This window comes from Podarcis melisellensis, assembly GCF_964234715.1.
Source record: "Podarcis melisellensis genome assembly, chromosome: 2".
Classification (NCBI taxonomy): Eukaryota; Metazoa; Chordata; class Lepidosauria; order Squamata; family Lacertidae; genus Podarcis; species Podarcis melisellensis.
Genome location: NC_138529.1, coordinates 70206588 through 70232013, shown reverse-complemented (window position 1 = coordinate 70232013; position 25426 = coordinate 70206588). Strand labels below are relative to the sequence as shown.

The following is a 25426-nucleotide window of genomic DNA, read 5'->3' as shown; positions in this document are numbered from 1 at the left end:
TCGTTTTCTAGAAAAAATAGCACTGGCTGTACCACCAATCTGAAAACTAGACTCTAGAAGGAAGTGTATGGAGAAGGAAAGTTTACACCGGTTTCAAATCTAGGTAACCTCCCTGGGGGGGGGGACCCACCCTAACTTTATGTGCCCCCAGCAGGGGGGGGACCCACCCTAACTTTATGTGCCCCCAGCAGGCAGGGACTCAGCCTTGTGAATCATATTAAGTCCTTTTATTCTGTTTTCCACAGAAATACCTTGTAGGGCAACTTCCCATACGGAATCACAATACATGAGGTGGTACACTGAAATACTACAAGTTCTCACAGAGCACAGCAGGACACACACATCATTTACAATGTTCAGATAAAGGATTTAGGTCATTGCACTTACAACTGTAAACTTCTTCTTTTGTTTGATGGGTGGTGGTTGGTATTTTTTAAAATAATTTTTATACAGAACCCCTCCTGCCTCCAAGATAATAAAAATAAAAAAGAGATAAGGGAACAACTCAAGATACATGGGAGGCAGGACGAGGGCATGAAAGGTACATGTCATGTGACAGCCACAACAACTCTACAAGACTCTGCTATGCTTTGCAAGAAGAGGAACAGTCCAAAGGAGCCAGTCACAAACACCAGGCTTTGTTTGTTGATCTTTTGTACACAAAAGCAAGAGTTGGCAGGTGTGCTGGTTGGTGAGATGGAGCCCCCCGAAAAGGGGCCTGTGAGTTGTTGTTTTTCTTTTTTTTTTCTTCATACCACATGAGATTTTTAATTTAGTTTTATTATTTTACACACTGTACAAATATTTACAATGGAAGGGAGGGAGGGAGGTTGTAGCAGCCACTGTTGAGAAAACCTGTAGGGGACACAAATTCAACCTAGAGCCCTGAAGAAGCATCCTCAGATTTTGCACTTGTCATTGTGGGTAATCCTTTGTATATTTTGGGGGTGGGGTGGGGGGACAGGGGAAGCCTGAGTGGCAGGGAAGGAGCTGGGTGGAGAAACTTGCAGTTGTTGCTACCAAATGCCTTGTTTGACTCAAGTTGGAAGCAAATCTCCATTTTGGGAGTCTCTACCCCAGCTAGCCATCCTAGCTGAAGCAGCTGCCAAGAACATATGCTTACCAACCAAGCCTTCCATCCTGTATGTCCACTATGAGTAGCTGCCACCCCTTCTACTTGGAATTATTTCCAGTCTGTCTATCATCAGAAAGATCCATGAACTCCATAACTGCTATGGTGGCCACAACTCCAAGATGAACCAAACAGGTACGCAGACTGCTGCCAAAACTGGGTCTTTACAATGGGTGATTGCCAACAAGGCGAGTGTGCAGATTCCTTGCCCATGGAAAACTCAACTAGCATTCTCTGAAGCTAAGGTGATATTTTCTGGTCTCCTCCAATGAGACAGCACAGTGAGGTAGGGCCCAAGTACCTGCTTATGCTTTTATTAGTAGAGTAACCAATTCAACAGTGCAAGGAATTCAAGAGGCAGCCAGCTTGAAAGCATGGCCTCTGCCTTTATCTCCTACATGAATTTCCATGTCCTAAGCCAACTGCTGTATCAAATGATTGGCCTTCGTTCTACAAAGCATTCCATGCTGGTAAAATACCCTGGCTTGGCTACTTTAGAAGACAGCCTCTAGTCTAGATACATATGATAACTTTCCCTACCTCTTAATCCATGGGAAGGAATAACTTAAGGCTTAGAGGTCACTCAATGGTACCAGAGCAGGAGGGGAAGATAGTGTCAAAGGTTGTGTAGGCAGTATATCTGCATCTTGACTGAGAAGCTGGGTTCTTAGCAAACAACTGAACTACCATCAAGAGACCTTCCTACTAGTATTTTTAGACTTGCAACTCAACATCATGTCTGCACCAGACCCATTCGGGTATCAGGTGCAGTTGCATTGCCCGTGTAGCTTCGACCCTGTAGACTTTGACCCTGGTCCCCTTCATCCATCCACACAGCTGGTGGGGATGACTGTGTCTCCCTCAGGCAGACACTGGTTCTCATTGCATAGGTGTCCGAGGCAAAAAGGGATCTGCCTTTTCTAAGGCTTTTGGCCAGATCTCTAGTTGGGCACCATAGTGACAAACTAGGAGCGCAGGCAATTGATGTGTGAATGTGCTCTCTAAGATGACAAGGAGAGGCCGCTGCTGGCCAAAGGCGTTGCAAAGTGTGAGCCTTCCCTAAGTGCACTCCATGGGAACCATGCAAGCATGTCTGGCTTTATAGTTTTGCTTATAGTGTCACAGTCCTCTTCTTTTTAGTTAGAAAATGAACCACACGATATGCTAGCTGTTCACATGAGTCTCTTGTAACATTAAGGCTTATATCAAAATAATGCAGACCTGGATTAATTACTGTAGAGAGCTCATGTGATTCCAACCCCCAGCTGCCTAAGGGCCACAGCATACATTCCTTTTTCAGCATGCTCCCTTTTTAAGTGCTCACATAAAATAGAAAAGCGTGAAACACATTTGCAAGTGTGTTTTAAGCATCAAATAGACCAGGAATACAAGTCAAGGAGTCCTGGTGAGCTGCTGCTCCTTGAGTGTCCAGTTGGTACCCAGGTTTGCCTCTGCAAAAGGGGGGACATGGCCCTTAGACTCACTGATCTGTCAGGTTCTCTTAAAAATGTAACAAACTTCTGTGTTTGCAAGAACCTCTCGTGTAACAGAGGTAGTTGCCTCTTAACCTTTCCCCTTCTCCTCTGTCAGAAAAAGCTCATACAGTTTTGTTCCAATTTTTGCAGAGCTCTGCCTTGGAGTCTAACCATGGAGGAAAAGGCCCTGCACCATCATTGTACCAAGGGTGCTTGGTATGGCGGAAGTGAGTTGAAATGGTCTCTATTCTGCAACCTACTTCAGCTTAAACTGCACCGCTCAGTGGCTGTCAGCCTCCCATTGTCAGGAGCTGCGGTTGAGTAGGTCTTTATTCATTAACATTGTGCTTGTGGGAACAGGAAACATCACTGCTGTTTCCCAGGTTCTGAACTTAGGGGAGGGGAATGAGGTGCTTTCTTTGCACTAACTGATGCCACACTGCTCAAATTGTCCATGCAGAATTTATTGGGGCAACTGAGTCTTGGAACACCTCCCCCAGCCTGTGGTGCTCTTGAACCAATATAGAATTTGGGCTTAATATTTTTTTGGCCAGGAGGAATGTGCTTCAGGTCTCAAGAAAGCCCAGGAAGCCCCTTGAACTGGACACTAATGGCTACTCCAGGGAAGGATGTGGCAAAGGACCAAGAGTTAATGGAGTTCCACAGGACACATCTGGTGTTACATTCTGCAGGATAATGATGCTTCATGGTGTCACTGACAGGCCTTCAATAACAAGTGCATAAATCTGCTAATGGCATTCAGAAGTGATGATGAACCAACTGGAGAGAGAAAGAGAGAGAGAAAAAAAACCTCAAGCAAAGAACGGCAAGCATTCTAAATAGATGAAACCGTGCAGAGAAGTAGCAAGCCATGCTCTACAACAGACAGAGACAGTCACCGGCTCTATGGCTACCCTTTGGCAAAAGTGTCCCTCGGATGGGTCAAGCATGCCACTAATTGAAAACTTCATACGCACAGGTGTTCGATATAAAGATACCTATCCAGTTTCTCAATAGCACATTTGCAATTAAATCCTTATACATAACATTGAACTTATTAAATATTAACAGTTGTTTTTTTAAACTTTTTTTTGTTTTGTTATTTCATTGCATAGAACATTAGACATGAGAATCATTTTGCTGTTACCCACGGTGAATGGAAGCTCCTATGGGTCACACCAATGAATTGTTGCTCTTGAGCATGCTCAGTGTGGACGAGAGACGGGCAGGAAACAGACAGCGCAGACAAATGGGAGCCAGAGCATCCATACACTTGCTGGATTCTTTACAGCAAAGGAAAAGAGGAGCCGTTTCACAGGGTTTTCTATCGGCTCTCGCGGGTAAAAGTGCCAGGAGGTTCAGCGACATCCTGCCCCCAGGGAGCTCCTCCATCGTTCTGAGCATGCCCACTGGTAATGGCTTAAGAAGGACTTGAATTGCACAGTAGTAGTAGGAAGGAGGATGGCAGAGGCAAGCTCTCCTGATCTCATCACACTGGATTGTGCTCTTTTTTGTAGCCTTCTGCACTCTATTGCTTCTACCGACAACAGTCCATGTGCTAACGCAGGACAAAGCAAAGAGGAAAAACAGTATGTTCGATACAAAGTAAAAAACAAAAACTGAGAACAAAAAAGAACCTCACAAAAAAACAAAATTTAAAATAAATCCAAACCCCCAGTTGCTGGGTGCTGATGAGGTATACGCATAAATAAAAGTGGAATGATTAAGGCTGTTTTTGAAATAAAAATAATCCCCAGGCATACATAAAACAATGCACAACACTAACAACGGAAAGCACTGCCATTTGAATGCTTTAGAATGGCTTCAGGATGGCTTTGGGGTGGCTGATAGACATGCCTGGCCAGCATTTGCTTCAGTCAATAGTCAGCCAGTTTGCACTGCCTTTCAGAGTCCTATGGCCTCTTATCTCAGTGGTGAAACAGTGTTAGGTCCTAGTCGAAGTTCTCTTCATCCCATGCTTTCCATTGCAGGGAGGATGAGAGGGAACAAACACTGTGCAGGCGGAGCGACCGACAGGGCAAACTGGAATGTGAAGAGCAGAGCCCCCAGCTCCCAGCCCTCGACTCAAGCACATCTTGGAGAGTGGGAAAAACCTATGAAGATTCTAGAGTTAAAATTCAGTAAGAGAGAAAACTCTGCGTATAATCTCAAGAAAGGGCCATGGCTCCCAACATTAGACCTTAGGCACAAATGGAACCACCGCAGTGAGTAGTCTCTGGAGCCCCAGACATCCCCTCCAGGATCAGGGAAGTGGCCAGTCTGTGTGACAAGCTGGGACCGGGCCATGTTCTGTAAACGTCTTTTATGTACATCTTCTCAGACTAAGCGTCTGCCTTCACCCCTTGGGGCTCATGCAACGAACACCGTGGAGTTGACAGCAGGCGGCTTCTGAAAGCCTTTTGCGACAGTTGGCTCAGATGTCCTCAAGGAGCTTCTTATGGGATCCACTGGCAAATGTCTTCATAAAGATCTCTTCCGCCTTCCATCTCGCAGCCTAGTGGTTTTCCATGGTTTCAAAAGCTTGATGAGACAAAAGAGAGAATCAGAAATATTATATTTACATTAGGTCATTCACAGAAACACAATTTCTTGCCATGCCATGGTTTGGCACAATTTTTCCTGATCCTCTCTGGATATTCACTCACAGCACCACCTGAGAAAGCTCTGCTGTACTATACTGTTTGTGGCAGCAGGGCGCCTCTCTCATTTCTCAAAACCAAAGCACAAAAGCAACCCAAAGAACTAGCCAGGAAAGACCACCAATCAAAGAGCATGAACAGTTTACATAATGACATCAGCTGCCCACGCTTACTGAGATGCAACTGTTTCATACTGGGGTTGTCTAAAACTGAGGATTGAAAGAGCCAGCACTTTCCCCAAAGAGATTTGTTGTTTGCTTTCACCTCTCCACTCAAACCCGGGGGCAGACCTGGCTCACACTGCAATGTACAGACTGAGGCAGCAAGTGTAAGAAGCTACCCACTTACCTCAGCTGGGATAAGTTCAATTTCCCCCTCAAATCAAAAAGCATGCAGTCCTTTCAGTGAGCTCTCTAAAATGGACAAAAACACAGACAGGGCCATGAAAGGAGATAGTGCTGTAAGTGGCAAAGCTCTGAGCACACCCAGGGGATGGAATCAGCTGGACAAAAATATTCTCTCTCTGCTTGTGGCTCAGGGCTGTGGCCCTGGGGCCTATGCAGGCTTGTGCTGCTACCCACATTCTGAAGCTGCCATGGTCTCTCTGCCTCTTCCCCTCATTTCAACTCTTCCCAAGGTAAGAGTGTTCTGCATATGGCACACTGGCTTTCCTGGTGGAACTTAGCACAGCAATGCACAAAACAGGTTCTTTCCCCTCCCGCTTCCAGATGAGCTGCTGTGTTCTATTGATAGAGCAAAGAGAAAGGATTGTTGTCTGCTGCCTGCAGTGAGAGGACTGCTAATAACAGCTGCTTTCCCCAAAACAGTCACTGCAATATTGTGCTGAGCGAAGCGGTATTTCTTAGTCAAAATAAGCAGCAAAGAGCAAATATCCTCATCATGTCTTCTTCTTATGCCCCCCGTTATCCATTTTACATCTGGATTGCTGGTCTGGGGGCTTAATTATTTAAGGCTATGGCTGATAGAATAAATTTTATGCCACAGCAAACCCATTTTGATGCCTTACCATTCCAGACAACAGAGTTAAGCACCAAACAAATGGGACACATTTCTACAGTTGGTTCCAGACAATCTATTTATTGGCCATTCATCCTGATTTGTTTGCACAGCGTTTGCGGGGACAACCCCAGTTATTTATGGAGCATCCATACTGATTTGTTTGCAGGGAGGTTATATGACATTGTGCCAACTAGGTGTTATCCCACACCTTCATTTTCTTGCTTCCTCTATCACAGTAGCAGAGTTCACCCAGTGGGGCGCAGCTGCGACATCCTGGCAGGTGTGTCACTGCTGCTTAATGTGAGGAGGAAGAAGGGGAAGGAGGAGATGGCGGGGAGGCTGGTGTGGCATGGCTGCCATGGCAGGAGCAAAGGAATAGCCCCATTGTTGAGCACACACCATCCTGGCCTCCCTCTTGCCTAGTCCCTCTCGCTCCTGGTTAAGCAGCAGAGGCACTGTTGCAAGGAAGTTAGCGTTGGAACTCCGCTGTAGCAGGCGACCTGCTGTTTTGCTCCATCATGCTTTATCATCTCTTTTTCCCTGCCACTGCTGTCCCCAGACATGCTGTCCTCTGTGTCTAAAACATCTTCCCGCTGTATGTAAGAGTATTTAGTGCCTCAGCCTCCTTTAAGCCCTTCTTCTTTAAATCGTAGTGTAGAGCTGGAAGGGGCCCTGAGCATCATCTAGTCCAATGCAGGAATGTCAGCTAAAGCATTGTGACTGATGGCCATCCAACCTCTGCTTAAAAACCTCTAGGGAAGGAGATTCCTTTAATAAGGCCTTTCCCAAACTCAGATGGTTAAGAGCAGGTTTCCTCAACCTCGGCCCTCCAGATGTTTTGAGACTACAATTTCCATCATCCCTGACCACTGGTCCTGCTAGCTAGGGCAGTGTTTCCCAACCTTGTGCCTCCAGCTGTTTTTGAACTACAATTCCCATCATCCCTGACCACTGGTCTTGCTAGCTAGGGATGATGGGAGTTGTAGGCCAAAAACATCTGGAGGCACAAGGTTGGGAAACACTGAGCTAGGGATCATGGGAGTTGTAGGCTAAAAACATCTGGAGGGCCGAGTTTGAGAAAGCCTGGTTAAGAGTGTGGTGCTGATAACGCCAATGCTGCAGTTTGGTCCCCCGTTAAGGGCCAGCTGCATATTCCTGCATTCAGGACTAGATGATCCTCAGGATCCCCTCCAACTCTATGATTCTTTGAAACCATCCTAGCCACACCGACCTGCACCTTCATTTCCTCCTCCGTGTCAGTCCCTGCCTTCCCCTGCCCCCACTAGGTATATCCACCTAATACAGACTGTAAGAAGTCTGAATGGGGACTGTCTCTTTTCTTTAAGTCTGTACAGTGTGTAGCATGCTGTGGACATTAAACAAACATTTAGCAGCAACAGGATATACTCTTGACTGGAAGTGGCATGGCTTACCTAAACTATCAGGCAAATTGCCATAAGCTAAGCAGGATATCATATGACTAGGTAAAAGAAATATCTCCTCTGGGCTTTGTATCTTGGGGGCCATCTCTGAGCCTTGATGAAAGCCAAGTATCTGATCTCATCCACACCCTCAGAAGAATGTAGGAATGGAGGCAACGAGGTGACACTCACTGTTATACCCAGAGTCTGGTGCGGCAGACTGAATTCCAATGGATTCTTCATAGGTTTTTCCAGTGCAATGATGAGATCTCCATTTATTCTCCCAAACTCCTGCCGGGGTGATGGAGAGACACACATAAGAAAAAAGATAGGGCTATTAAGGAAAGAAAAATATACATGTGCAGAAAAAAATAGAAAAATGTCAGAGTAACTGAAGGGGCCCTTGGATTAACAGAACAATAGGTTAGCTCTAATGTTAGGGTGCTGCAGCAAAGAAAGACGCCTGTTGAGGGACAGAAGTTGAACCAAGCTATTAAACAGGAAATTACGCAAGGACCTCTTTGGATTGCAATGGCCAGAGAAGATGAAAAGTATCAGGGGTTTTGCTTGGAAGCCACCCAGACTGGCTGGGACTGCCCAGTCAGATGTGTGGGGTACAAGAAATAAATTATTATTACCACAACAAAAAGCGACTCACCCAGCGATGTTCTCTCACCAAAATGATGTGAATTTCTTGCCAAAAGCTGACACAGCTATGGGAGTAAAAGTAAGAGAAATAAATGCCATCAGCATATGCGGTAGCAAAGACTGACTGCATCTTTCCCCCACTCACCTCTTTCCCACTGAATCTTCAGTTTTTAGGGCCCTTCTTCTATTTCACAAGAGCCCCTCCTCCATATTATCAGCCTTCACATTGCCAGTCCCGTTATCACCCTCCGTCCCCACATCTCTGTTTGTGACACAGGAAGGGACTATGGTTACATGCTTTGCAAGTAGAAGGAAAGTCACTTCCTGGCATTTCAAGTAAAAATGGATCTCCCAACAGAAGGGTTAGCCTGAGCTGATGGAAAGCAGCTGCTGGCCATTGGGATAAGGCAATTCTGTTTTAGCCCTTAGTGATCCTCCTCATCAAGTGAGCACTTTTGGCCTGCTGTGTTGATGGTCTGCTATGCTAACGTGGCTTTTTCCTTCAGTGTTCTACCACCCAATCCCCATTTTCTTTATTTTGATTTCGTTTTCACAGCTTTTACTTTTCTTGCTGGCTTCTTATTTCTTGTATTCTCACATAGGTGTAAACTAAAACAAGTGCTGTGTCTCAGCAGCGGAGCATCTGCTGTGAGTGCAGAAGGTCCCAGGTTCAGATTTCTGCCTGCTCCGGAGAGGCCTGAGGGAGACTCCTGCCTGAAATCCCAGGGAGCCACTACCAGTCAGTGTAGATAATACTGAGCTAGGCGGACCGGTGGTCTGAATTAGCAGTTGCCCTGCAGTTCTGCCATTTGTCCTGCAAGAAGTGTTGAACAAATCCACGTGTGCAAGCATGAAGACAGGTGAGCTGTCTCCAGGAGCAAATCCCGCGTGCTTTGACATGGGGCATCCAAGAAAGATGCCTCTGAAACCTCTCACCTTCTGTCAATTTGCCTGCTTGTTCTGCTGCCCCTCCTGGCAGGATTTTGGAGAAGACGCTCTCTCCCTCAGCTCCTGGCAGTCCAGTCGCTGCCCCTGCAGAAGTGGGAGCACCTGCTGGTTTGGAACCTATCTTAATGCCTGTTGGAGAGAGAGAGAAATTGATTTGTATGGATTTATTTAGCTGCATATATGCATTTATTTAAATATATATCCTCCCATATCACCAAGGGTAGGTCCAACTGGCAATTTGCATATACTCCCCGCCCCACATTCATAGGCCATAACCAATCTCTGTCTAACCGCCTCCACCAGAAAATGATGGCCACACTATTTCTAAGAGTGTTAACCAAGATGCACAATGTGTTGGTGAGATATCAGTATGACAGGCACAAGAAACAACTAAAACTTCTTGGTGAAAAAAGTATTTTAAATTGGAGCTGAATGATGAGACAACTCAACTTGCAGTCATTTCCCCAATTGGTTAATGAGACAGGAGTGGGAAGCCTTTTATTTTTGACAGCTATGCAAAGCGAACCTATTGTACCCTATGTGGAATGAAGCTGGAGGCTGCTTTTGGGCATTCTACTTGTGTTTATCTTTTCTATGACATACAGAATACTAGTTTCAAGTGAATTAATTCTACGCTGACTGGCCTACACTCTGGGGCCAACCATGGCTAAATGACCTAAAGCATTTGCCTTCTTAATCTCAGGTAGGATATCCCCCCCCCACCCACAGTAAATGGTCTTGGAACTCCCTTTGACTTCAATCTTACGTCCCTCAGAGAGATCTGAGCCTACTGAACTATTGGTGCTGCCTCCCTTTTTAAGGAAAACACATACAATTGCAGATGCTGGAAAGGAGCTACTGACCTCCTGCTGCTGCTCCCAGTGGCTGTGTTTGGGGTGCTTTCCCCACCTGTGGCACTTTTGTGGTAGGTTTGGATGCATCCATCTGCTCTGCTTTAGACTGTAATATAGCAAACAGTGATTTATGAATTTATTTAATGCATATGAGAACGAATAATGGTAAAATGAAGCCCATCTCCTGGGGTCTTTCTCTTAGCCTTCTTCCTAGAGTTTAACTGCCAGGTCATCCTGGATGTCTCACAACAATCCTTATCCACCCACCCTATTCTCCACCAGATACTCCCCACCCTCTAGGATTCCTGAGGTACTGCCTGTGATCTCCATCAAGAAAGCTACATATAAAGCTCCTATACAAAGGCCATTCCCTTAAGTGCATTCCTTTCCTTTCCTTTCCTTTCCTTTCCTTTCCTTTCCTTTCCTTTCCTTTCCTTTCCTTTCCTCTCCCCTCCCCTCTTCTTTGTCTGTGTCCGAACTGCCCCCTCTATAACTTACTGCAGCCTATTGTTAGTTCCATGAACCACTACTCTGCTGGGAAGACTTCATTCTCCACAGCGACCTAGTCAGTCCACAAATGCACATTTCCTTGCTTTGACATTCTAAGGTGAGGCAATCCCAGCGCGACTCCTGTACTACAGAACAGGCCATCGCTTAGCCCAGCCCTCTCACCTGACGTGGGGCAAAACAAGCTGTCGTCAGCTCTGAGGGACCTACTGTATAACTGACCCCGAACAAAGGCACGTAGGTACTTACTGGTCCCGCTGGGTGAGTGCCAGGTTGTGCTTGGAGGGCAGATTGGGGTTTGCCTGCTGGCTGGGCTTGGCCAGGCTGTTGTTGGGCTGGCCGTGAGGAGGGCTGGGCTTGGGTTCCTGCTGGCGGTGGCTGCTGCTGCTGCTGCTGCTGCACCCTAGCTTGCTGTTGCTGTTGCTGAGAAGGTTGTTGCGAGGGAGCTGCTTGCTGCTGCTGCTGCTGCTGTCTGCTCGACGGCTGCTGCTGCCTGGATGACGGCTGCTGCTGCTGCTGCTGCCCAACTTGCTGCTGCCTCGCTTGCTGCTGCTGTTGGTGCGAAAGAGGCTCCGATTTTGGCTGCTGAGATGGCGGCCCATGTTGCACCTGCCTCTGCGATTTTTGGGACTCTGAGGTATGATGGTAGCCTGACGGCTGCCGAGACTGCTGGGGGTACTCTGAGGAGCTGGAAGGATAACCTGGCTGCGCTCTTATATCGGCCTGCTGAGCCTTCTTCTGGGAAGAGGGCTGCCCATGTCCGCGTGACTCGTGGCGGCCAGCATCTCTGGGATGTTGCCTGGATGACCTCTTTGGCAGGTCATCGGTGGAGTGCCGAGAGGAGGACGAATGCCTCCCGTAGTCTCCATGGTGCCTGTGTTCTTTGGAAGAGGAGTGTCGCGGGTGAGAGTAGTCATCGTGATGCCACATGTCTTCATCCGGGGGCTCGTCATAGTCGTGATAGGTGTGCTTAACTGGACCCCTCCTTTGGGAGGATGAGGAGTGGCCACCATAATGCCTCATCCTCTCCGAACGAGGTTCCCTCGGCTTATCAAACCAGTCTGTCTCCTCCTGACCCAAGTGATAGGCTTCAGAAACCAAAAACAAATCACAGTCAATCCCCTCATCCACAGTTGGGAATGTACCCCAGGATGAAGCCATGCAATGGATTAAAAGAAAGCAAGGAACCGATTGCATGCACACAGGATATGCCACAGTAGCCGCTTGGGAAATAGATATCTATAGATAAAGAGGAATCATAGCACAGTATCACACTGAACAAGCAGTGAGCAGAGCACCAGTAGGACATGCAGAGTGCAGCATGCTAACACAGAACCACCAAAACAAAGCAAAATGCGGGAGAAAGGCACCTGGCAAGGAAACGGAGGCTGTGGTATTGTCCTTGCAAATATGACCCGCTTGGGCATGCTCTGGGGTTAAGTTACCACAGGTAGCCATTACCTTCACTGTCTGAAACAACACAGTGTGAATCATCCATGATGTAACCTTCCTCATGCTTGTAAGAGTGGGTTCTTGGCACATCTTTGATATGTTCTTGTACATCAGGCAATGAGTGACTGGAGCAGAACTGAGAGCAGCTGTCCCCAGCAGACTGAGGGAGAGGCCCACCCGAGGACCGCGATACGCCCATGGACTTCCCCAAAGGACTGATGGGGCTCTCTTCTTCTGAGGTTTGTGTGCGAATTGGAGGTCGCCCGCGACTTTGACTCATGCTAAGGGAAGAAGGTTTGGAACTGCCTCTCTGAGGCCTCTCCATGCTCTCTCTCTCGTAGGACCTGCTCCTGATCTCGCGGCTCGACATTCTCTCCGACACATAACCAGACGATCTTGATCGTCCGCCACTGTATGCCCTGTCATCTTCTTCCATCGTATCCCTGGCAGACCCACCATAGTACTTCTGCTGTTCATATACATTCTTTTTGAGGCCGTATGTGATGTCGTCTTGCATCTTCTTTGCTCTGGATGCCACACTGCTGCTGCTGACTGACGTGGTTGCTGGGTAAGAGGCCAGGTCTGATTCCACATCTCTCGCTTCTTCTATAGGGGAGAATTTTGAGATCTTCTGCTCCATACCTTGTTTCCGATGCTTGCTGCGTTTAGAAGAGATGACAGCTGGGGCCAAGTTTTTGGAAGAGTGCTTCTGCACTCCCATGGTGGACCCAGGCTTGTCTGGGCGAGTGGAGTGCCTGTAATCACTGTCCCCATAGTAGTAGGAGCCGGAGCTACCCGACATCCTCCCATTGCTCTCTGGGCCCCTATGGTAGCCTCTCCCACGATGGTCAGGGCCGTGGTGATCATACATGTCCTCCTCTGACTCTTCTCCCTTTGGGTAGCAACAAGGCCTGCTGGAGACATCTGTGTCTGTGAAGTCACTCTTTTCTTTCATATATCGCCCATTGCTGCTCTGCAACTGCGAATCTCCTTTTTGGCCCTCTGCTGAGGTGCTCTCTTTGGTTAGTTCACTGATGTCATCAATCATTACATAGTTCCGAGGAATGTTCTGCTCCAGGTTGGTGTAGAGGGAGTCAGAGGAATAGCTGGTCGAGGGACTTTGGGCTACGCCGCTCCTGTCCACCAGCCTTCCTTCTGGCGGCTTGTACTGGTCGTAGCTGCTGGTCACAGTTGTGGTGCTGTACGTCACTTCTGGAGTTGCGGCTGAGATGACCACAGTGGGGTTGCCTATTACTTCATAATTAGTGGGCATTTTCTGCTCGAGGTCAGCTAGCGATGTCTGTCGCGGTTTCTGGGAGGTGGTGTGTGTGTCCGCGTGGGTCTGGAAAAGAGCGCTCTGTGCTGGCTGCAGAGGTGTCTGACTGGGATACGTGGTCTGTGCTTGGTAAGGTGGCCGGAAGCCTTGGTGACTTTGCAGAACCTGTTCAGACTGATACCCGGTGCTTGGAGTAAAGCTGTGACTCTGGTATGTCGTTTGGGAAGGGTAGGCCGGCATCTGGCTTGCTTGGAATCCGTTCTGCGCAGGGACATTGCTTGCTGAGGGGTAGTGTGGAGGCTGAAACCTTGCTTGCTGGAATGTGGCTGGGGCTGGTGGGGCAGCTTGTCCTGAGGAGTACTGATATGGGGTGTAAGAGGAGGCTGATGTGTACTGTGCACTGGAAAAGTCAGCGTACTGATTGGAAGGGGCAGTACTAGGCCTCGTCAGACTCTCATAGCCAGAGAGTCGTAGGTTGTTGAGCTCGCTGTCAGACATATAATCCCTGTTTTCCCCCAAGCATCTCAGGTAGGGATAGTCACGGACGTTCCTGTCCTTCAGCAAAGACTCTTTTCTCTGCGTAATCCCCAGTTCCAAGTACTTCAGTTTGGCATCAATCTCCTTTTCTTCTTCATCAAGCTCAGCCTGTTTCTTCCGCAGCTTTGTGGACTCGTGCTCCACTAGCTTCAAGTCGCGGTCAATGTCTTTGAGGAGGCTGGCCTTCGTCACCTGAATGGCTGGCCCTGCCACTCCCTTCTGCATGAGGCCCGGCATGTACATCTGTGAGTGAGCTTGGCTGGCCAGGGGGAGATGAGCTTCTTCCGGTGGGGGGCTAGGCAGGGTCCGTTTCACTTTCCGAATGAGGGTGTTTGACTGCAGGGTTGAAATCTAGAAGGTAATGGGAAGCTTAATTTAGATAGCAGGTAACCATGTGTGTGAAAGAACACATTTCCATTTTTAGTTACCAGGTGGGTGTATTACTCAACAGTGGCCCACACTTCTGGGGTTCCTATCTTCTAAGACAAGCCCATTATATATATCTCATATTTTACCTCACCCTTTTCAAGCTCAAAGCGGCATAGATGATTCTCCCCCTCATTTAACCCCCCCCCCAACAATCCTCTTTGAGGTAGGTGAGGCTGAGAGAGAGTGACTGCCCCAAGTGAGCTTTGCCGAGTGGATTAGGGATAACTGAACGCTGGTCTCCCAGGTCCTAGTCCCACACTTTTAAATACTACACCACACTGGCTCTAATCTTGTGATGGAGACAAAGTGTAACCTTGCACATTAATGGTTGTTAAAACTCACCAGGACTCAGAAGCACTTGAAACACAAGGATGCTGCATGCAGCAGCCAGACCAATGAGGTCAAGCGACAGGAATTTTAGTTCTTTATTAGCAAAGCACTTGGTTACATCAGCCGCTAAGGTGCAAGGGATATGCACACCCCTTCCTGCTAACTAGCTGCCTAGGAAATTTACCTCTGCAGAACGGTGCTCTATCTTGGAGAGTTGGAGCAACAGTGTGGCCCCGCCCCTTCCTGCTTTCTTACCTCTCACCCCTTGTCTGATGTGGTGTGCAGAAGCACCAGTTGCTCCCCTCACTTCAAGCCTCTCCTTGAGCAGAGATACAGCGGAGGTGGGGAGAGAGGGGATCTCAAGGGTCAGCTTCTGAGACCTCTTCCAGCTTTTCCTTCCTCCTTTCCCCGTCTCCGACTCCCCGGTTTCTTCCTCCTAACTCCCCTCGATCTCCTCAGAACCTCACAAATCACTGGCCCCTTCTGAGGGGTCCTCCCCACCACCACCCATAGCTGTCAACTTTCCCCTTTTCTTGTGAGGAATCGTATTCAAAATAAGGGAATTTCTCTTTAAAAAAGGCGAGCGGGGAGGGAGGGAGGCGGAGAGGGGGGCCCCCAGCTCGCTGTGAGCGACTCCTACTGGCGGCGGAGAGATCTCACCGCGTCCGTACAGTGCTCCAGCGGCGCCAGTGGCAAACCGCTATGTACAGCGCATGTGTGGTGTCGGTATGCACAGCAAATGCGTGCGACACAGTGCATGCATTGTATGTAGCGGTTTGCCGCTGTTGCCACCCAAGAGCCGTACGGATGGTGGCGGGATCTTCTGCTCGCGGCTGCAGCTGCAAGTAGAGGATCCTCCACATTTGGCTGCAGCGGCACGATGGCTGCTCATGCTGACACACCCGGGCCAGGGCGGCAGGGCAACCGCGGGGTGCCTTCTTGTCACCCCCCCGACAGGGAACACGGGGCGCACCGCCCCCACCCCGTCCCCACCTTGCAATGCCACTGTTCAGGTGCGGCTTATATTTGGGCCAATATGGTAATGATTCTGCTTAATGATGCTTCACCCTCTCCATTACATTAAATTAAATTAGTTTAAGGAAATTGTATTTCTATGGAGGTTTTGAAATTTGGCAATGCCCTAGATTAGCATGTCCATGGCTCTTTCTGCTAAAGTACTCACTGGATATAGAGTACCAGCACTTCTTTTTATTTTATTCATTTGCAGCACATGGCAGCCATTTTGTGCTGGCACCCACAACACTTTTATCAATATATGAGTAGAGGCGCCTGATTCTTTTACCCCCTCCCCCCAAAAAACACCCACTGAGAATGTCCAATTCAGGAAGCATTTGGGTGGTTATCTTCAAAACTAAAATGTACAACTAAAATATACTGTATACAAATTCTCATGATTTGGGGCAGGTGTGCGGTGGACTGCTTCTTAATATTGGAAAGGCTAAATTGAATAATGATGTTAATGGCAATATTATACTATATGAATCACCACAGTTACTGACACTGATCAAATGAGTTCTGAAAGAAGCAGGAATCAGCTTGAATATTTTTCTCTAATGAGCCAGAACAAAATCAACTCAGTCTGGTTCACAGATTTTTTTTTTTTTAAAAATAAAGAAGTCAAAATAAAAATCTCTGCTTAGATTATCTTGGGAAGATTTCTGCTTTTGCAGGCAAAGCAAGTTTCTAATAATGCAAAATTTGTCTGTCTGGGAAAGGCACCCTTATTTAGTCTGAAGGTGTAGATCCACTGTCTTTGAAGTTCAGATGATTCTGATATTTTTTTTCTTATTTTGTTTGTTTGTTTGTTTTTTGGTCTTGCTTTTGCGGAAGCCCAAGCCAAACAGTATGTAAAATCCAGGTGGAAGGAAATCTCCTCAAAGGTCTTGCCACCTTGGCAGATCTTACATAACCAGTGGAAATATGAGACCCTAACAATGTTAGAGAACAACGTTTTGCAGTGTTAGAGTATCTGAGGTCATGCAAGTAACATATTTTGAAATGACTATACAGAATCAGTAGGGCCCTAGAAAGAGACAGCTATCATGTAGAGCTTGGAGGAGGGTATAACAGCTATTCCATCGGTATCTCTGATTGGTCTCTAAGGGCCATGCAGCCTGCAGGCTTCCATTGGGCCAAGTAGAGAGGGCAAGGATGCCTTGCAGGCAAAATGTCATCTGTCTGACATGAAGACATTCTGATGAGCAGAAATATTAACAATTAGCTTTTGGCCAGTCAGGAGATCATTTCATGAGTATTTTCCTAGCAGCCAGTTTTCGTTTCTCATTGCTGAAAAATGAGAGTTGCTTTCCCACACAGGGCCTGCTAGCCCTAGGTCACCAGTGGTGTCCCTGGGCAAGTGTCTCTGGCCTTCTTAGAAAGAAAGTTATGGGGTAAGATTTGCAGGCACCTTCTAAGTGATTTCTGTAAAATGAGAGTGGTGTGGCTACCTAGTATATTTTTTGCTTTTTCCTGGGGAATGCTCCCTGTTGTTATTAGAGAGCAACAGCATCTGTCAGTGTTGGATCTCCATAATCAGGACCAGCAGAACACAGCTGACTTTCCAGGGCAAGAATAAGGTTGCCAGTGGTGGGCATCTAATTATTTTGTGTTATGCCACCCCTGCCTTCATGGCAGTCATTGTGAGACCTGGAACTCTGAAATTTCATTATGTGCCCACTAGTCCAAAAAGGTTGGTGTCTTGTGCCCTGGAGGAATGGTGCAGTTTCGCAAAAGCACACTTTCTTGCTTCTCTATTGCATTCAGCAGTCACTCTTCATTGCAGGGGAAAAACAGAAAGATAAATGATAAGATATGGGATGCCAGTGTTTTGATGTAGCAGGCTTAACTTGAAACAACAAAAGAGTAGATAGATGCTCACTTTCATTTTTCTGGGATCTCACCAACCTGTTGATCTCCCAAAAATCTTTGTACAGGCACCAGACATAACTTGATCTTCATAAAGTTTCAGTATATATCAGGCTAACGTGGCCTTGCAATGTTTTGAGATTTTCAAGGCAGGTATTAACCCGTGATTCCTTTATATCCTGAACCATCTAGAAGTATTGCACTTTTAACCAGTATTTTGACTCCCTTAGAGAAAGGGAGCAGAGAGGAAACAAGGGATACAGAGAATGAGAAGGAAAGGAAAAATTGTGAGAAAGGAAGAGAGGCTTACATAGTTCTACTGCTCTCTGCCTCACACCTATTCAATGCATTGGTAGCTTGTGATACTTACAGTGCACTTAGAATGCAGCCATATTTAGCCTTCTACCTTGCACTCCTGCATTGGGAGGACATGTCTCAACAGTCCATTTTGCAGCAACACAACAAGCAGCATTTGGATTCCTACATCATCTTAGGTAATTGTCTTTTAAAAGCCATGCAAAGGCTCCAGCAGCAATTGCAGAAGGGAGATTTCTGCCGCTGAAATTTGGGCAGCCAATATCAGTGGGGTATCAGCTGTTTCTTCCAGATTCTAGATCTGACCCTAGTGTCATTGCTATCTTGGCCTGTCAAAGCAGCTGATTTTCAGGGATTTCTCTCACTCCTCACTGCAGGATGTCAATAGAGAAGGAGAGACAATTGCGGCAGATCCTGCAGTAGCATCTCCAAGAAGAACTGAACAGCACATAAAACAGGCCGCAGCTTTGAAGCCACATGCTGAAGAATGGGAAAATTTCTCCCTTTTTTACTGCATACAATTTGTAGTGGCCTAAACACTAGCAGACTATACCTAGGTGAATTCCACACAATCTCAGTGCATATGTCAATCAGAAGTGTTTATACTGTAGAGGTAGGTCTAGTGCTGGTGAAATCAACAGAATTTCAGTAGTGACCCAGGATAAATGACAGCGTGGAGGAGTCAAATGAATCTGCCAAGAGTTTGAGTCTGCATCATTTGTAAAATGTGTCATCTCTCATGTGTGTCTAACCTATTAAAGTACATCATGTAGTGCTGAGCTGAAGTGGAGGTGGTGGGGGAGAGAGCTGTGGAACAAGCATGAAAATAATCTTGAAATGGAAATAAAGGGGAAGTTGTGGACCCTTTGAAATGACGGTTTTTGCATGAAAATATCGAAGATCATGAACATTTTACACATCACTACCACTATGCATCCTCAGCTAGTAGCTGATACACACAGAGGTACTAATCTTTTATTCTGTCAGCTAACAAACACAAGCTGTTCATCAAACAATAAATAACTATCCTGCAGTACTTGAAGTCCCAAGTGTAAAGCCTGAAGGCAAAAGCAAGATGAGAATAGTGTCAGAATACCAGAATGCCAATCATAATGTTATTGACGGAAGAAACCTAATAAATGAGGGGATTAGTTAAAAGGAAGTTGAAAGGGAGAGTCAGATGTCTTCAGAACACTTAGAAGCTAATGAAACATACTGTACTAGAAGCTCAGATAAAATCTATACAGCAGATTAGAAAGGAATAAACAAAGCCAGGAAGATGCCCACCTAGTTAATGAGCAGACTTCAAGGAAACAGTAAAAGGAAGAAGCTTTCTTTTAGAAAATGGATGCCTTGTCCAAATTGGGAAAACAAAAAGAGCTTAAACTCTGGTAAAACAAATGTAAAATGACAATAAACCAAGTGAATAAAATTTGAGGGAGATTGTTCAAAACTATACAGCTTTATTTTGATCCTTTAGAATGAGGAAACTAGCCTGGGGAGCTGTCAGACTGTTAAGACAAAAGTGGTGTGAAAGAATTGCTAAATGAGAATAGGAAGATTACTGAGAAGCCGGATGAATTCACTGTGGAAGATACAGGAACTAGTATTCATTAGAGATGGCAAGAGATGAAGGTCTATGGCTAATTGACCACAAAAAAGTCACCAGATGCCACACACCCAATATGAAATCGTTGATCATCCAATTAAAATATGACCTTTGTCATTAAAACTGATTTCCTTAAAATAACACTGTATCAACTTTTTAAAGCTGGCAGAAAATCAGGAAATTACAAATCTATTAGTCTAACCTTTGTTCGGGGTCCTCTCATGATAATTGGTTAAAAAAGAGGTATCATAAGACAGGAATAAACAAATTGACAGTATTCACAATGGACAGAAGTAAGCAGTGGAGTCCCTCAAGGATATGTATAGGAACCAATGCGATTTAACTTATTTACATCAGGTCAAGGAGTAAGTCGTAAGGTGGCCAAGTTTTTGGATGATATCAATCAGAATGGGGCTTGATGTAGAATGAGAAGAGCTCCTTAAGCAGGGAAAGGGATCCTACAGCCGACAGGCCAATCTTGGCCTACCAGGGGGTCCAATTTGACCTCCAATTTTCCCCTAAGCACTTCCACCTGCCAATCAGCTGATGGGCGAGGTTGAATTCTGCATTGGCTGTGCCCACCAGGTCCCCACAGGGAACTGGTATACAGTCAAAACAGCAGGATTTAACACCCCTCTCATCAGCTGATGAGCTGAGTTCAGTCCTGCTGGGTGGTGCTTCCCTAGTGCATTTCCTGTGGGGAGTGTGCTGGCCAAGCTGACCTCTCCCTCACAGGTGAACTCTTGACAGAGTCCCTACTCCTATCCTGAAGGGTGTCCGCAAACTGAGTGAATGGGCAAAACAAAATAGCAAGTTAGGTTAACTGAAAATGGAGAAGTGATAAACACCGAGAGAAAAAATTCCACCCACATATATGCCGGGTGGAAAACATCACTTCATTGTGAGACATCAGTGATAAAAACAAATTTCATATAAAGGATTGTTTATAAGATTCTAAATAATAAAGTGGTCAGTATTGTAATGGCTTGGTACAAGGCTATAATACAACCGTATTTGAATATAAAGAATATTGTAGAGCTGGAGCAAATGCTGAAAGAGGGCACACAATGATGAGTGTATAGCACCTTCCCTACCATGAAAGGTTAAAGCAGTTGAGGCTTTTACAGGTGAACAAGAGGGATATTGTGGAAGTTGTACTGGAGAAAAACATTTTGAATGGCCTAGAGAAAATAACTAAAAAAAGAGATCCCTCCCCCTTCCTAACTAGAATTCAGGGTCACTATTTACATTAATTGGTGATAAGATTCAGGACAGACAAAAGAAAGTACTTTTTCAAACAGCACGTAATGAGCTTATGGAATTTCTTGCTGCAAGATGTTGTGATGACTTTAAAAGAGGATTAGACAGGTTTACGGAGGATAAGGCTATCAACAGCTATCAGTCATGGTAAATAAATGGAACCTCTGAATACCAGTTCCTGGGGGCGGAGGGAGGAAGCAATGGGGGAGGCTGCAGGCGGGTCTCCTAGAAGCATCTAACAGGATGATAGACTAGAGGGACCCTTCGTCTAACCCAGCTATTGTGCCCTTACTGATGCTGCAATTAGTGCTAGTGTTTTAGGGAAATGCCAAAATTTAAGCAACCGTTATGTAATACAGCCTTCAGCTATTTTTTTGTCACCCAGGAGGGCTCCATCTTTTGCTAAGTGGACTGGAGAAAGGGTGTTCAGGGAATGAGGGCTTTTTGTCAACCTGGGCTCCAGCCTGTTAATCAAGAAACTGAAGAAATTAGCACTGTGTACAGGGAGATGAACTGAGAGTGCATCTGTAAATGACTGTGTATGTGCACACACCAAGGCTGTAATCCAAGTCCAGCCTTTTAAAATATTCATTGTTGGAACGTTAATCAAATGGAAATGTCCAAGTCTACCTGCTGGGGAAATTCTCCTGCAGAACAGGTTATTCTACAGCATGGAATACTGGATATGCAGAGAGGTGTGCAGAGTAGACATGGAGAAATAATGGCAAAACTTTGATATCATTGCTTTAGGCAATCCTCCAGTTGCACTGAGGGACACCTCCCAAAGACTGACAAGGGAGGAATATATTAACACGTTATGCTGCATCAAAAATGTAAACAGCACTCGTTTCATCAGTAGAATTTGCCCAAGAGCATCATGATCAGTTCACACACTGAGGCAGTATCTTCAAGTCAGGCAAGAAAACACCTTAAAAATCCAAATACAACTCATGGCTGACATATATGCAAGCCTATTCTGGAGAGTTGTCATTCCAGAAGTGTAACTGTCAAATGCTTTTCATGACTATTGCAGGGCACTTCAAACGCTACAAAATCCCTACATGGGATTTTAGCATGTAAGCCCTAAGTTTATCAAGCTGTTTCTTCTGGAGAGAGAAAGAGAAAGATTGAAAGCTTCACATTTCTCTCTCTCCAGAAGAAATAAAGTGGATTCAAAGAGCTGGATGAAGGACTCTGAATCCAAACCACTTTCTTTGCAGAGGGATAAATCCTCATTTTTTTGTGCTTTTTGCACAAAAAGCATTTTGAATCCAAGCTGTTTCCTCTAGCCTCCTCAACTGCACTATGGATTTCCCAATAGGGACTTCCCTAGTGCAGCCAATCCCTGCTGCTTGTAAGAGATGTGCTTTGGATTCCCAACAATCAGCTGATTGTTGGCTGTGCACTTCAGGCACCCTCAACCAGTTGATTGTCGATGCTTGTAGAGATCCCTAGGTGGTGATTTGAAGCCCCAACAACCACCTAACAGCTGGTGCTTCAAATGTGCCTTGCAAACCCCCACTGCGCTTTTATCTGCCCCACACCTGATGCGATATATATGACATCAGGTGCTGGGCAGGTGGGCATGGCTTGGCCAAAATGGTCTGGCAGGCCTAATTAGATTCACAGGCCAAAAGTCCCCAACTAATATCTCTTTGACCTGTTGAGTGTCTGCTCAGATATATGCAACACTCAAACTTAGACACAAAAAGCCAAGTAAATACAGCTGGTGTTTCAAAATGACACTGTCTGAGTCTAAAGCATGCAGGAGAGGGAGAAAATGGAGGCACTGGGACATAAGTTGATGGGATAAGTCCTTGGATGTCTGTTATCACTCATCTACTAAGTACTCTGAGGATAAAATTGCTTGCATCTGTGTCAACCTGCACTCTGCATTCTTGTAGATCTGCAATGAATACATCCAGAGTGCCATCTATTCCTTTTTTATGAAATGACTTTCAATTGCTGAGACAAGGACCAGAGCCAGTTACCCGTTAGATATGACCATCTTGCTTACTATATCAAGCAGGAGAGGGTTTGACCAGTTGGCTCCAGGAAGTGATAAATGTTCCATGAAAAGAGGGGTGTGTGTGCAATCCTGATTACCTTGAAGACAATGGTCACATGGTCTCCACAAGACTCCCCCCCCCCCGTTAGCTGGTCACAAACATTCCCATTAGGGGAAAGCTGCTTAAGTGCAACTGCAGACATTCTTGGATGACACAAATTCTTTGGACCCACCCGAATCCTTTTTCTGACCTGGTTTTGTCATTGAAATAGCATTGGTTGTCCTGAGGAATGACCTCTGCTGGGTGTAGGGTTGGGATACTGCAAAACCCTGTCAATTTTCCTGGGCCTCTCAGCAGCTATCAATATAATCAATCATGGTATGTTTCTGGAAAGGCTGTCTGAAGTCAAGATTGGGGGGACTTTTTTCCATAGTATTTCAGAAGGTGGTGCTGGGGACCGCAGCTCTGTCTCTGGTGTTCTGCCAGGTTCCATTCTGTCCCCGTGCTGTTAACATCTGAGGGAAGTCACCCATAAATTGGGGGTGTGGTATGTACAGTATTCTAGTCTGTCTGCCATGGGAGGTGCTATGTTGCCTGTTCTGGATGCGGTTGCACTCCCCCTTAAGAATCAGGCCTGTAGGCTGGGGATGCTATTAGATTTAGTCTTATCCATAGTGGCCCAAGTGGTCTCAGTGACACAAAGCTAAGCCAGAAATAGTTGTTCTTGATTTTGGCACGGTCTTTTTTAAAACTACTGCAATGTGCTGTACTGGGGACTGCACTTGAAGGTCGTTTAAAAACTGCAATTAGTTCAAAACATAACAGCAGGTTTATTGACTGGGACCACTTTGCAATAGAAAACTTTTATTAGCACTTGTACTGGTTTCTCACAGCTGCAAACTGCAATGTTAAGACTATCTGAAAAACCTGTGTTGCCTACCACAAGAGCTTGACAGAGCAAGAATACAGATGCACAGCCTGCTAGAGCCAGAAAATTAGAATGCTTCCTAGATTAACACCCTCCCTCCAATGTCTGGAAGCACCTTTCCATTGCAATTTATCAGCTTTCCAAAATATAGATTTCTTATGTCTGTGTAGAAAAGGATATGACTGACGAAGGTGAATTGATGGACATTTTAGGGAATGGGATACGATTTCCCCTTGCGCAGCTGTCCTGGCAGGTACTAAAGCAAAAGATCTCATGACAATTCCCACATGGATGTCTTGTTTTCATATGTACTAATGAAGGGAAAGTTCCTCTGAGATGCCACGTAGGAGTTCCTTAGCAGCTAACAACATGTTTTTCCCAAAGCACAAAATGCTATTTTTCTTTATTGCCACTAGATGGCACAAGAGAGAACACACAGCTTCTCCGCTTGCATGGGTTTTTAGGATGCAGAAAAGGGAGCACTTGCTATTTTGGACTTGGGTGTGTTCAGTATCTTGCTGATACTGAACCACACCACAGAGTATATATATTAAAGATGAAGCAAAAGAGACTGCTGTAAGAGGGTAGACATAATGCAATCCTATATGAGAAGAACTGCTGCAGTTGGTAGGTAGGAACAGCTGAGAAGTATAATAAAAGCACAAGACTTTATATACAAAATATGTTAGGAATGGAGTTCATTATGTATTTCTTGCACAAATTCAGTAAGGATGCTGTGCAATTCAAAGCTAGACTTTGCTCCTGAAGACCAGGATGCCAATCTGCCATGTTGTATGAGTGAGATGTGATGGTCCCCTCTTTAAGATGTCTGTAGATTGCCTGAAGATGTTCTAGTATCTGATACCATACTGGGAACATAAGGAGTAGCAGTGGATTCTTTCACGCTGTGGGGTATTATAATAATAATAAATGTATTCATACTCTGTCTATTTCCCTGACAGGGAGTCAATACGGACAAAATAAGAATAGCCAAAAGCATAGAAAAAAATACAATAATTTAAAACCAATTAAACATTAATGAAACTAAATATCTATCTACCCATCCATCTATCAGAGATCTATTAAAAACATACAGCTAATTATAATAAAAACAGCACCTGCCCTTTCATTAAAAACTGACAGTCCCCAAAAGCCTGTTGGAATAAGAAGGTATTCACTTGCCAGTGGAAGGACAACATGGAGGGAGGCATAATAACTTCTCCAGGGATGGATTACCCAAGGCCCTCTCTCGCATACCCACCAAGCATAACTGTGAGGGTGGCAGGACCAAGAGAAGGGCCTCACCTAAAGATCTCAGAACCTGGAAGGTTCGTATGAGGGAATACAGTTTTTCAGATAGCCTGGACTTTGTATATATATTCATGCCTTATACACAGTACAAACCACACATTAACATCCAGTAAGAGGGAATACATTTCTTAAAGGTTAAGACAGAGGAATCATTTTAAGTATAGTGAAGGTGGTTTGGAAGTGCCTTTGCTGTATAGAAAATGCATATACCTTTCAATGTCTTGAAATGAACTCTGAAAAAGTGGTTCTGGAAATTTTCAGCATGTCAAGTGAAAGCAGGCTGCAGTCAGCGGCAGAGCTAGTCGCTTGGGGACCCAGACCCATGCCATGCACCCAGGGGCGATTGGCATGGCAGCGATCTGCCCAGGGGGGGCGATTGCCCTGGTGGTGATCTGCCCAGGGGGGATTTTGATACCCCT

General features: G+C 45.8%; 1 protein-coding gene across 4 annotated transcripts in view; it reads right to left on the bottom strand.

Moving 5' to 3' along the window:
- Positions 1 to 212: 212 nt before the first annotated feature.
- BSN (bassoon presynaptic cytomatrix protein) overlaps positions 213 to 25426 on the bottom strand; it is a 193027-nt gene continuing 167813 nt past the window's right edge. Inside the window, exons 6-13 of one of the 4 annotated variants that reach the window (XM_081900185.1) lie at positions 12127 to 14281; positions 10915 to 11753; positions 10168 to 10264; positions 9293 to 9433; positions 8367 to 8421; positions 7901 to 7999; positions 5616 to 5680; positions 213 to 5148 (exon numbers count right to left, since the gene is read on the bottom strand). In XM_081900185.1, the coding sequence (XP_081756311.1) occupies positions 8381 to 8421; positions 9293 to 9433; positions 10168 to 10264; positions 10915 to 11753; positions 12127 to 14281 (3273 nt within the window). In that variant the 3' untranslated portion in view covers positions 213 to 5148; positions 5616 to 5680; positions 7901 to 7999; positions 8367 to 8380. The remainder of the gene's footprint in view (positions 5149 to 5615; positions 5681 to 7900; positions 8000 to 8366; positions 8422 to 9292; positions 9434 to 10167; positions 10265 to 10914; positions 11754 to 12126; positions 14282 to 25426) is intronic. The other 3 variants (XM_081900187.1, XM_081900184.1, XM_081900186.1) reach the window with 3 other exon arrangements.